This window comes from Clarias gariepinus, chromosome 4 (assembly GCF_024256425.1).
Source record: "Clarias gariepinus isolate MV-2021 ecotype Netherlands chromosome 4, CGAR_prim_01v2, whole genome shotgun sequence".
NCBI lineage: Eukaryota > Metazoa > Chordata > Actinopteri > Siluriformes > Clariidae > Clarias > Clarias gariepinus.
In genome coordinates, this window is record NC_071103.1 from 18,265,344 (window position 1) to 18,278,971 (window position 13,628).

At 43.7% G+C, this 13,628-nt stretch overlaps 1 protein-coding gene across 2 annotated transcripts in view; it reads left to right on the forward strand.

The window, feature by feature from the left end:
* Positions 1-13,322, forward strand: part of ldlrad4b (low density lipoprotein receptor class A domain containing 4b) — an 86,044-nt gene extending 72,722 nt beyond the window's left edge. For both annotated transcript variants that reach the window (XM_053495182.1, XM_053495183.1), the window contains 3 exons: positions 5,685-5,839; positions 6,830-6,880; positions 8,248-13,322. In XM_053495182.1, coding sequence (XP_053351157.1) covers positions 5,685-5,839; positions 6,830-6,880; positions 8,248-8,781 — 740 coding nt within the window. In that variant the 3' untranslated portion in view covers positions 8,782-13,322. The remainder of the gene's footprint in view (positions 1-5,684; positions 5,840-6,829; positions 6,881-8,247) is intronic.
* The last annotated feature ends 306 nt before the right edge of the window (positions 13,323-13,628 follow it).

Sequence of the window (13,628 nt, forward strand, 5' to 3'; positions counted from 1 at the left end):
TAATTATAAGGTTTATAAAAGATTCAAGGGTAAGGACAATACCGATTTCAGTCTCATAGTTAGAAAGGGATCTGCATCGCTACTTTTTCCTGTAGGTATATATAGAATGCCGTGACGGAGAGCTGAAAATGTCTCTCAAAGCAAAGCAGTCTCTGGCTATCCGCTGAGTGCAGAGGTGTGAGATCTTTTCTGGCGCTAACGATTGGCAGAATGTACTGTACATGAAGTCCTGAACTTGGAAACCTGGGGGCAGCTTCAACCGATTACCCGAGTTCATGTTTATTCATGCAGCTGGTGAAAACCATAATAGTTTCAAAAGCTGCGCGATCACCCACATGAAGCAGAAGAGCGATGGGTGGCATGTTGGCACCGGAGCTCAGTGGCAGAATGCTCATTTGAGCCAGCCATCTGATTTGTGTCATCCACGTGACTAATACGAACAAGAAAGGACTATGGCCCCTCTTACCATCATATGGAAATCACTAGACTAAACAAATGTTCATTTGTATTTTCATCAGCCTTAGGGGGAGAAAAAGAAGAACGATTTGCTTGGACAAAGGGACAGTGAGAGGGAGAAGAAAGTGTAGGAGTAAGGCATGGGTAAAAGGCAAGCTATAAACTGTGGTGCTTTAGGGATTTTAATTTTTTTAATTTAATCTTTTTTAATTTTTAAATTTTTTTTTTGTTGTTGTTGTAATTTGCGCTCATGTATCTGATTGTGAGTCAATGAACATGCAAAAAGTATTCCAGGAGTCGTCGTGGGGGAAATGTTTTCTGCAAAATCACCTACGAGGCTTAAGAAGGCTGGCTGCAAGACAGACAGACAGTGTCCGTCTGTCTGTTTGTCTCTTTCCGTCTGTCCATCCCTGTTTTAAAAAAGAAAATGACTAGCTGCTGTATCACTCTTCCCGAGCTGCTGCTCCAGATTGGTCTTTGGTGCAAAGGATAACAAGAAACATTTCATTTCTACAATGTGTTAGTCCAAATAACTAAAACCTCAGCAGATTTTTTTCCCCCTTTTTTTTTTCTTGGCCCGACAAGGTGACTCACAGCCTTATGATTTTTCTCTACTGACTTAATAAAGATGCTCATATAACACGTGACAGACCTATAACTCAGGTCTCAATTCTCACGTGATATCAAACCAAAAGAAATGTATCAGATGTGCGAATATACCTGCAACACACACCTGAGCCTGAGTGAATTTGTAAAACATACAATATAAAAATATTATACTGGATTCACAATCATTTTATTATCATTAATATTGTAGTATTTTTTTTTTTGTTTATTTTAGTAGAACAGCTGCAGTTTTGTGCATCAGGTTAATGACTGAAGTATTTCTTTGCACATGGTTATTTTCTATCTCAAGGATTTAGTACTTGCGTTAGAAAAGGAGAACTCGTATTATGCCGTCTCTTCTACCGCTAGGTGTAATGAAGGGAGCATGTTTTATTTTTATTGTTTTTTACTGTTTTATATCTGAAGTGCACTGAGAGTCTACTTCTCAATCCCGCTTTGTCTTTTTACTACTTTAATATAACCACCTCGACTCATGAAGTACTTGTTAATTATCTAATGTGTCGAGTCGAGAGCTGAGAAAAATGGCAGCAGCAGCGAATGGATATTAAAACGAATAAAGCGGCGAGAAATCTTCAGGCGTCTGACGAGATTTGAAATCTGGAAGGGAGAACTAATAGGTGCGTTGTTGTGAAAGATCTTTTGTGCTGCAGTTTTAACGCGGCGTGCAGCAGCCTGGCGGTGAAGGACTCCGGCGTACAGTTTCTGACATTTCACACGTACGCACACTGAAGCCGTAAGAAGCCCATTATTGCTCGGGTAGTTCCTTTTTTCTCTTGATGGACAGAAACTCAGTTGGGGATCTTTAAGATGATGTCTCTGTTCCTTTCTCGGTGTAATTGATGGCAAGAGCTCCCGCATGCAATGGAGGCTGCTGCTTGGCGTGCTGGGTGGCATGGCCTCTTCCCACTGGCAGTGTTTGTGGCATGGCCGTACTGTGGGGCTGGAATCGGCTGCCCGCCCCTCTGATGCCCAGCGGGATGCCAGTCTTTTAGCGTGTTTTTCTCCATCCCACTATGCCACAGGGCTTTGATTTGTTGCACAAAGACCACCTGTGTGATCCAGCCTTCTAAAACAGCAGACGAGGAGCCTACCTCCCCCAGCCCACAAACACAAAAATGCACGTTTATCACTGGCTGACAGAAAGCCTGTCTCGAATCTGCTCGTATCCACATTCAGAGGCTGTCAAAACACCCTTCTCGTCTTGTCAGAGTGATGTGGCGTCCATGGACGTCCTGACAAACAGAATGAGCCTTTACGTGGCATGACCTAGCGTCTGCTCTCTTGGTATCATGTTTGTCTAAGACGGAATGAAACAAGTTGAAGCGATGAAAGGGCTGCATTTATTTACTATATACAACATTTATGGTTGTGTGTGTGTGTGTGTGTGTGTGTGTGTGGTACTGATGATTATGGACGGTTTGTGTGAACTGCTGCTTTAAGTACAATGTGAAACATTAAGGCAGCAGCTTTGTTTTTTTGTGTGTTTTTTCTTGTCCAGATGAAACGTTGTGTGCCAGAAAGCAATTCTCTCTCTCTCTCTCTCTCTCTCTCTCTCTCTCTCTTTTTTCTGTCAGACAAATAGTAAAATTAAGGCATCATTCCAACACAATCCAAACATAGTCATTCTTTTCACTGAAGCTTCACAAGAATTCTTCAGCTTTCATTGTCTGTCTGGAAGGCAGCTTTTTCCTGGTTCCAGACCGGAAGTGTGACGCTGGTTCTTACAACGGTTCATCCGCACCGAATTTGCTTTCTTGCTGGTATCTTATTAGCCAGCGTCGTTCTTGTGATTGTAGTTGGACTGCTATCGTCAATAAAGATTTTCCGACGTCACAACCGATCCTTCCTGCAAATGTAAAACAAGTCTCCTATTCACACACGCACGCACACACACGGCTCATGTCTGGCACTCCGTCGCTGTGAGTGGCCCACTGTCTGGCAGCTCTCAGTCAGCTGCGCTCTGCCTGCTGACAGTAAAAGGGCTGATTGATTTGCCGCGCTGAACGCTGGCTGCCGATGGCATCACGGGCTAATGCTTCTCCCAGCACCCACTCTGTCTGACTCTGTATCTCTCCTTGCTTTTTGTAGTCTGCACACAGTTTTTTAGATCTGCCCTTGTTTGCTCTCGCGTGTGTGTGTGTGGTGGTGGTGTTTTTTATTATTCTATCTGTGTCTGCGTCTGCATGAATGTGCGTGTCTGTGGGCCATGTCAGTGTTCTGTGTCTCTGTGGGTATGGATGCTGAGGGCTGTGTCTCCATGGCAATGATGGCAGCTGGATGGCTGTGTGTGAGTGAGAGAGACAGAGAGAGAGAAACAGGGAGAGAGAGGATGGCATTGCCAGTGGTATCTAGGGCAGGACAGGAGATCTAGTATCCAGCAGTGCCACTTCACTGAAGATCTTGTTCCTTATTCATTTTGTCTATCTCTAAATGAAAGGCAAGACTGAAGTGCCAAACCTCATCTTCCATCTCTCTCTTTCCCTCTTTCCCTCTCTCTCTCTCCCTCTCCCTCTCTCACTCAGCCAGGCTTTGTTCATTTAACCAGTCCCTTCCAAGCCCATTTTGTAAACCTCTTGCATGTACGATTTACTACTAGACCAAGGACGAATAGACTAATATGAAGATGAACCTGACCAGAAAGTCCCCGTGTGTGTGAGTAATGAATAGTATTCATCTCCAGGTTGATTACAAGTTTAGTTTTGTCTGTAGAGGGTAATTAGGCTGAGTGGACAGGAATAAGAGGATTTCACCAGGAGGAGCTGGGGACATGCGCAGTCTCCTCAGTCTGATAGCTGATGCTCCGTCTCAGCCCAACTTCCCTGCGTATGATCACTAATGCAGCCTGTGAGCTAGCTACCCTTCTGACAGCAGTTTGAGCCGGAGCACTCGGTAATGACTCACTTGCAGTAATTTGTGTCATCTTTATAGAAATGTAGTGAAGCGGAAGTGCTCTAAAGCATGCACGTGTACCGGTTGACCCTCAGGTTCTGAGTCATAGCGTGAAAACACACACTGGTTGTTTACTACAGAGTCCTGTTTATAATCTAATGCACATGAGTCATTTTACATGCATGATAATTAGATCATTAGGAAACTCCTTATTTACTATATGTCTGACTATACATCAAGCTTTCGTTACCGCTGCTATAGTGTTGAAATGTTGGAGATGGCGTGCTAACATACGCCACTGTGGGTAATTCTTGAGCAGGATATAATGTTATGATGCTTAATTACCCCTGGAAAACATGCATTAACATACACTAGTTCATTACGTCACATTGGTAAAGTCAACGGCCTTCCATCTGTAATACATTAACATCAATTCTGGTCATTATTAGTTACATAAAGTTTGTTACTAATTTGAAAAATGATGTAGCAATGTCAAGTCCAGTCTTGCTTAACAAAAGCTTGAAACATCTGACTGCCATCCACCTCACCTCCCCTACATACCACCAAGTAACCCGTCTTTTTGCATTTTCCCCTCCCCGGCTCCGGCACCGCCACCACTCCTCTAGTAGCTTTAAATTAATTTGTGTATCTTAAGTGCGTGTTCATGCCCTACAGCCAGAGGACGATTTTTATAGCGTCTATTTCACCCTTTGCTAGTCAGAATCCTGCTAATTTTAGTGTGCAAAAACAGCTTGAGCGCCTATGTCACATTCTCCCTCTCTCTGTCTGTCTTTGTCCCTCCCTCTGTCCTGTTTCTGTCTTGTTTTTGTAATCATTTCCTTTCTCTTTAATCTCTGCTCTCTTTTCCCTTGCATCCGCTCCCATGGCCTAAATTTGGAGAAAAGCGGTATTTGTCTGCTCAGATGCTGTACTGCAGGCAATTTTGTGGCGCGTGTTCCAGCCGTGCTGTTCAGACAGTACACTCAGTCTGCTCTAGAAGATAATGCGTCTCTGTTTGACACTTTAAAACATGCCCTCTCCAGACCCGAGAGTTCCAAAACGGTCCGCGTCTCGCCGAGCCTGGAGGCCTGCATCAGCCACAGCGTCTAGCCTAATCAGATTGGGCCCGTGTTCGGGGGCATGCTGGGATATCGCAGCACCCGCTTTAATGCCATGAGCTGTCTGGCTGCCACAGATAGGCAGCTATTGTCTTGCTTTACCAGACACTCTCCCTGCCTGCCTGTCTGTCTGGATAGTGCCAGGATGTGCGTATACTTAAAAAAAAAAAAAAAAAAAATGTTTGTTTTTATTTTTTTTGTGCGTGTTACAGACCTGTTTTCTGGTGTCTGTGTGAGAGAGTAGGCTTTTAAATAGAGGAAAGGTAAACAGTGTTAACGTATCACTTCCTGTACATCCTGAACCACTTGAGCCTTCGTCAACAGCTGAACGTCATGCAGTCCTTTTTTCGTCTATGTCCGAGACACTCTGTTCAACAGAACAGTAATTGTGTTCCTCACTCAGTTGGTTGTCTTCCTCACTCCTGCTGTTCTGTGCTTCCATCCTGTGGTCAGAACAAGAACTGCGTTTTCCTGCAGCCCTTTTTCAAACAGGATGATGATTAAACCTGATTGTTGCTGTGTATGCGTCTGTAACCTCATGATAACAAAAAAACTAAATCTGTTTTTTTCTCTCTCTGTCCCTTTTTCCTCCAGCTGAATTGGAGTTTGTGCAGATAATAATCATAATCGTAGTGATGATGGTGATGGTGGTGGTGATTATCTGTCTTCTGAACCACTATAAACTCTCGACGTGGTCCTTGATGAGCAGACTGGGCCAGGCCAGGAGGCAGGAGCACTCTCTGCAGCCGGTAAGACGTCACACTGCTCCATCCTTCACTTTAAGCTGAAGTACGTGTGTTAGTGGATTACTGCCAGCCAGGAAAATGACTCGGTTTTTGTTTCAATCAATATAGTTTGCATATAGATCCGGACGGTGTCCGTAAAAAATTTTTTAAGTCTGCCTTCTAAGTCTTAAGTCTTTTTAGGTCTGCCTTCTGAAAAAAAAAAAAAAAAAGTAGATTTTATACCATCCTTACACAAACGTCATGCACAGGTATTAACCTCATTAAAACCTGGAGGCAGCATCGGGTTAGACGTATTGGCGAAGTAAAAGCAAAACCTGACAAGCTAGTCTGACGAATATGTCGCCTCTAGCTGTGAGATTCGATTAAGGCGTACCGGTCTGTTTCAAAAAAAAAAAGAGCCCAAGTGTGGCTTTAAGCACCGTGTGTTAGCCTAAGATCCCATTTACTGTGTTTTTGATAAATATCCGCAGTACTCTCGCTCCCAGACGTGCCTTAATGATTAAATTTGGCCCAGCTCTGTCTAGACGCTAGAGAAGAGCCAGACATGCACGCTGGCTGCTGCAGCGTGCGGGAGAGGCAGATAAACGTCTGAGTCGCTTTCATTTTTATTCATGAGGGGAGGGGGTGGACTGAGGGGGAGAGCGAGTGCAGAGACACTGTCTGGAGGGAGAACACAGTCTGGTGCACTCTGCTGCTTTGATTTACCACACACATGTTAATGCTGAGCATTAGTATTAGGGCATAAACAAGTAGTTTGGGGGTTTGTTTTAATTAGTGTTTTGAGCTTTTGTCTGGATTCAGAGGAGACTGGGCTTCTGGGGCTCTCCCACGAAATGTACTCTAACAGTGACTCTGCAATAAATATAACTCTGTAAACTTGTTTTCTCATGACATGTTTGATTCACGAGATGTTCTTGAATGTGTATTCATTCTGTAATATTTTGAGATCTTATTTTAAAAAACGTTATTTCTCTTTTCTGTCTCCCCTGATAGGAGGGATGTTTTTGGCCATCAGATAGTGGATCCAGACAAGGAGCTTCAGAGGTGAGGTCATTAACTCTGTACGAGAGTGTATGTGATGTGTGTGTGGAGGGGGTTGAGGATTCAGCTCAGGGTCCTTATTTGGTAAGGTCAGGGGGAGGAGAGGGTCAGTGTCTGAAGCAGGGCCTCTCTGTTAATCATTGCACATGTATTGTGTCCCTCTGGGGGAGTGTAGCACATTTCCCCCACTGTACGTGGCTTTGAGAGTCCCTGTCTCGATGCCTGCGTCTCTCACTGCATCATTAATCATTGGCTTTCTCCTCTGGCAGCGTCTAGACAGCTGTCTGAGAGACGAGACACTTTGCCTCTCGCTCCAAATTGCCCCTCATTAGCCACCCTGGCTCGAACTGAAACGCAGCCCCATAAAACAAAGCTGTCTGTCTTATTGGCTGGCCAACATGGAGATTTCCCACAAATGGAATAATTTGATTGTGCGTAAACGCTGGCCCTCTTTCTCCAGATAAAGCTTTATATAGCAGAGCCAGGAACGTCTTCTGATGTAAAGCTTGTGCTTAACTTTCTTAAATTCTCAGGCTTCAGACGATAGTCATTCCATCAGTTAATTAATCAACTGTTAATCAGATGTAAACCTTCTTACTACTGCAGTGTTTAATCACTTTTAGTGGATTTTCTTGCTTAACTAATTGGTTGGCTAGTTATCAAGGCATTAATCAGTTGATCCAGAGTGTCAGAGAAACATTAACAAGGAGCTGGAAATGTTACTTTAGCACCAAATCCTTTGTGACTGAGCATGCTACAAGTGTGTGTGTGTGTGTGTGTGTGTGTGTGTGTGTGTGTGTGTGTGTGTGTGTGTGTGTGTTTGTGTGTGAGTGATATCATCTTATTCTGCCAAACCATCGTAACTCTTCCAGCAAATGGCAACAGGAATACTGTTCTGGGATCATTAAGTGTAGTCTTAAAAAATTTATTTGCTTAATATTTTTATAATATTAATATTTTTCTTATTTGGATGGATAAATTTGCATTTTTGCTCATTTATTTATAATGTCCATATGGTGATTTGGGGGGATGAGTGCTTCAGGTTCAGGCCCAGAGATGGGGGGTGGGGGAGAAAGTGGAGGCTTTAGGAGAGCAGGGTTGAGGGGACAGGGTCAGCAGCGAGAAGACCAGTCCATGCACACAGAATTCCATTATAAGAAAAAGGAAGTTTATAGAGTGATTGTCTTCTTGATTTAGTCCATGTGCTTTTAGAGTGCTCACACCATAGGCTATATGTAGGGTTTTTTTACGATGCAGTAGCAACACGAGTATAGTCTCGGAATCCATTTGGGCTTTAAAAAGTTATTATTTCTATCAACATTTTTGCCGCAGACCATGAACCTTTATTGCTTTTGCTGTTTCGCTCGCAGGTGGTGTACGCTCCTCATCCTCGTGAGCGCTTCAGCACTCCCTCATTCCTACAGCGAGACCGCTTCAGCCGTTTCCAGCCGACCTACCCTCTGCTGCAGCAGCACATCGACCTGCCGCCCACCATCGCACTTTCAGACGGTGAGGAGCCGCCGCCATACCAGGGACCGTGCCCGCTGCAGCTGCGCAACCCCGAGCAACAGCTGGAGCTGAACCGCGAGTCGGTGCGAGCGCCACCCAACCGCACAGTCTTCGACAGTGACCTGATGGACAGCCATGGCCCGTGCCCCCCTAGCACCAACACAGGCATCAGCGCCGCCAACTGGAGTGCCCAGGGACGCACGGAAGGCCCCCCACCCGCCTACAGCGAGGTCATGGGCCACTATCCAGGCAAGGCGTTTTATCTTCACCAGCACAGCAATAACCAGTCCTCCTCCGTGCCAACTGTGCCCGGTGCCAGGACGCGCCAGGGCAGCACGGAAAGCACAATAGTCCTGAGCAAAGCCAAGGACATGCAGAGAGGAGAGCTAGTGTAATGTCAACTCTCCAAACTTTCTTACCGGCTAGAAAAGGGGTGTGATCAGTCTCTGGACACGCCCATGCACAACATAAAACGCGTCTGTCTTCAACTACAAAAGCAAAGCCACATTACAAAGAAGGAACCAAGTGGAGCAAAGCTTACAAAATAACATTTTATTGACTGACTGTCTCAGAAAAAGACATAACAAAGCTTTGTAGCGCTATTTTGTACTTGTGTATTACATTCAAACGGGAGATGATGATATTAGCACATAAGCTTGTTTTGTTTGTTTGTTTGTTTTTGTTTCTTCTTCTTTTGGTGATGTGCTCTACAAAACACCAACACATCCACTGGTTAAGACCGGACTTGGAGTCGAGGGACTTGGATTAAAGTTTTCCAGGACCATGATCTGTGCACAATTCAGTTGAAACAGAAATCCAAATCCTAGTGCCAAGGAGGTTTTTTGGGGGGGCTGGCGTGAGAGTAAACCCTCACAATCATATACATTTAAATCAACACACACATACACACACACACATACACAAGTTGCACTATCTTTATTGTGGAGAAAAAGCGAGAAATGCATTTCATGGTCTTTGTTGTTAAAGAAACTCCAAAGTTGGTGATCTGTAGAAGCAGTAGGTTTTTTTTCTCCTTACTTCTGCACAAGAGTTACTTAAATCCAGCCTAGAAATCCTCCTTCCCGGTCCGTAGTCCTCCTTACGGTCTTTCAGACACTTTTACACCACTTGAGGTCAGATAGACGCTAACAGAATGTTACTTTTACGTAATATTGTCACTTTACACACAGAAATATTCTAAGGTTATTAAGTAATTACTTTTGTCTTTTGTTATAGCCTTTTTTTTCTCTCTAACAGTCTGAAAGACACTTTCCTTCCTGTAGCAGTGTTAAAATCATTAATTTTCTTTAATATGCTTAAACCACATAATCAACGATGAGGGAAAGGTATCATGTGCGCAGGGTCGTGCTCTTAAAGTTATTAATTTCTGAACCACAGTCAAGGCTATTGTAATCCTTTACACGTGTTGCACTTGGCCCGTGACAAAAAAAAGGCATTTATTTAATCATCATTAGAGCGCTATATGGACGCGAGGTGTTATCTGTGCATTGTTCAGCATGGACGGAAGCGTCTCCTGGCTTTTCCTTACTTGAAATGGCTTACGCTGCCCAGTCGTGCACTCTCACTTTCGTCCCCTTTCTCGCCACAGATCACCATCTGTACGACGTCCCGATGGACGTTGCCATAGTAACCAGAGTGAGCAAAAACAAACAAGCATACAAACATGGCCCATGTCGCTGTGCTGTCCATGTCTCCTAGGTTAGGTAAGATAATCATGTTTAGTAACACGGTTAAGCTAAGGGCTAAAGTGAGGGTTGTTCACTGTAATATCTCATTAACCCAGCCTTCCTCTGATTGCATTGCCTATTCGGTTCCTCGCTTCTTGCTCAGTTCTTACACGTGTCAGTATTGACGCAAGCGGTTTGTTCTGCGTTTTTAAAAATTTTTTATTTATTGATTTCTTAAAGTGTTGATTTGAGCTCATCTCCAGCTTCTGTCCGTGTTGATCCGCTCTTAGGAGGAGTCTCGATCGCAACCGTCTTCACAGAGAAGCAGTGCATGAAAACACCTGAGCTGATCCAAACTTAGCAGCTTAAAACACTGAGGATTTAAACACCTTAGTTTCATTGCGTACAGTTGCGCTGTTCTGTTTAAAATGCAATCATGTCATCACTTTCAATCCATAGCATTGTGGTTATTGGGCGAACAGATCCAAACCATGGTGCTACATTTACTTTGTAGACGTTTACAAGCTGAGCACATGTTGTTCTGTGTTAAATGTGTCTGGATGATGATCTGGTGGTCAGCACTGGTGAGGTGTGAGAGACTCGATGCATGCAGGTGGTTTGGTTAGCTGACACTGGGACTTAGTGGGTGTCAGTCAAAAGCTCTAAGCTCTTTTCAACCAGGACCCAAAGGAACTCTTTGCCTTGTAGTACGGCATACATCCCTTTAATATCAGCGCTAAAGGCTCATCTTTTTTTTAGCCCTTTTTGTTCTTCATTTAGGGCGTCGAACATGGACATATTTATTTGATACGTCCATCCTGTATGTTTCCGTTTAAGATTATTTCACTGACACATGCTTATCAGCTGCCCTTTTCTTTAATGTTGTCAGTAGATTTTAAGCCTCACTGCCCCTAAAATCATTAGTGTGTTTGGCTCAACTGTACAGTGCGTGCGTGCATGTGTGAAAGTTTATTCATGAAGACGATGTGACCTGTAGGCTAGTTACTCCAGCTAGATTACCAAGCCTGGTTTCTCAATCTGGCTCTTGACCTCAAGCCTTAACTGCCTAGAAGTACACTTGAAAGACAATGAGACAATTTATTGGACACTAATCCCAGACGAGAAAGTGTCCTCGAGTGTGTTTGTGTTTGTGTAGAAAACCAGCTTGTTCAGAATGCATGTTCAGGGCTGGTTCCCTGATTAAATATTAAGGATGTACATACACTAGTTTGCTCTGATTCACCATTTTTTTTGTGCGCGCGCGTGCATGAGTTTTAGTCCAGGACGAGGTCTGATCATTGTCAGTGTTTGGAAGGACGTGAAGAATTTCTGTTAAAGCCTTTGCATGACGAACAGAGCCACTATCTGCACACTTCATTACCCAGGAGGTGTTTTGGGCACAAATGAAAACTAGCCAAGGATCAAATGTGTAAACACGGTTCAGTCTGTTTTACTTCCAGCTGAGTTTCAATCTGCACCTGGAGACCTGAACCTCTACAATAGACGACAAACCTGAAACCTTTATCTTTTTTTTTTTTTTTTAACTGCGATGCCAGCATTCAGTAAGGGCTTTTGCCAGCTACCCCACGCATCACATTCTTATTTTATCTCCCGTAGGTTGACACGGACACGGCAAGTAGCGCCAGCCGCTTTCAGAAAGACTGAACGATGTTCCTGTTTGTTTGGTGCTGACCGAGATGCTTGAAAGTGTTCCGTGTGTCGGATGTTTTCTCCCGTCGTTTACTCTTCCAAAGAGCTCTCGGAACTTATCCCTTCATCTGTGCTGTGTTTAATGCTGCTGCTATCGCTGCTGCTGCTGCTGCTGCTTTCACCAATCGATTGCAATCTGGCCCACGCTCGTTGGCTCGACCCTTTTCTCATATATCGACCATCGTTTCACCGTCTCCGCTCGGCTTTTCCTGCCTCGTTTTGTCCGATTGTCGTCCTCGCTACAAACAAGTGCTCGTCGTCCGTGGAATGAGGCGTTGTTGCATGTGTGTATGATGTGAGCTAACCCGGTGCCTAATGTTCACGTTTCGAGCAGACGTAGGAACCCACTTGCACTCTTTAAGCTCCCACCTTCGGTGTGCCTCACTTCCAACGGTGCTTTTTATTTCTCTGGTCTGTCCGTCTGTGTTTTATTTTTCTGTTTTTTATTGTTTGTCTCTCTCTTCTTTTTTTTTTCTTTTGTAAGGTGCTGTAAATAACTTGAATATGTTATGCACACATATCCTACCCAATGGGTAGAAACCACAAAAGATATTGTTAATAGTGTAATATAATGTATAGATGGTATAAAAATTTAACACAGTGGTTATCAGGTTTGTAAATGCCTACAGTTCGAAATGTGCTTTTGTCTTTTTTTGTAAACAAGGTTTGCAAACGATACTTAAATATGAATTACAGAACAATTACAAAGTACTACTTATTTTTCTTATGAATAATAACAATATTAACAGTATGAATGGCAGTTGTTCTAGGACAAGAGATGCTTGAAATAGAATTTTTTTTTTGGTTTTTTTCTTTTTTTTTTAATCCTACCCTGAGATAACAACTTGTATAAGTTGCAATTTAACGGTAGAATCGGCGTACCAGTGCAAATCTGTGCTACAGTATATACATTTTCACGTTTACCAAAACCATTTTCACCCACAGCGTTGAACCAGCTAACACACTGACTGTCACATCAGCATTGTTTTACAAAACGGACTTAGTCCCGTGCAGTCATGTCAGCCATGACGCGCCCTTAACTAAGGCGTCATGTCCTCACTGGTGTCTAAATGAAACCTGGAAACTTCTGCACAGAAGTAGAATCGAATCTAATCAAATTAAACACGTCCCTACATTCCCATGGGTGGACTGGTGATTTAGGCATGACATGGCCATACTGTAGCTTGCGCACACACACAGGAAGAAAGCAGCAGTTTACCAAACTTTCAGATACACCAATCACGCCTGCAAAGTTTGGAATGTTTGTGTGTCTCTATTGCAGTAAAAAAAAAAATTAAAACCCACACAAACCATTGGTCACTGTCCAGGCTATCCTTTCGAAAGCACGCATATTCTATATTATTTGAGGTACTCTGTAAGCACGTAATAGCCAGTCTTAAATTTCCATGCAATGCTATGCTTCCAGCGTTTTAATAATCAATCCAGACAGCGACTACACTGACACTTCTACCATTCTTATTTCTTACTTATTTATTTTACACATTCTGTGTACGTGGTATGTCGGAACAAAAAAATAAGGGGGATTTTTTTTGAATGACAGCTCTGCTGGGTGTCCAGCGTAACCGTTGAGCACGTCCACATCAACGGAACTGAAGATAATGTACATAGCAGCGCCATTTCATTTCCCTCAGTGCTCCATTGCCAGGTAGCCTTGAGAGGTTTGCGGTGTGACGTAAAACCCACGGAAGGCTGTAGCCTCGCGAGCGTCGGCTGAAACCGATCGCTCATCGGTTTTGTTTTCCCCCGAAGCATCAGATGCTTGTGCACATCTCCGGCTAACCCGTAGCTTTTCAGCATTATTTGGTCAATACTGGACTGCTTCT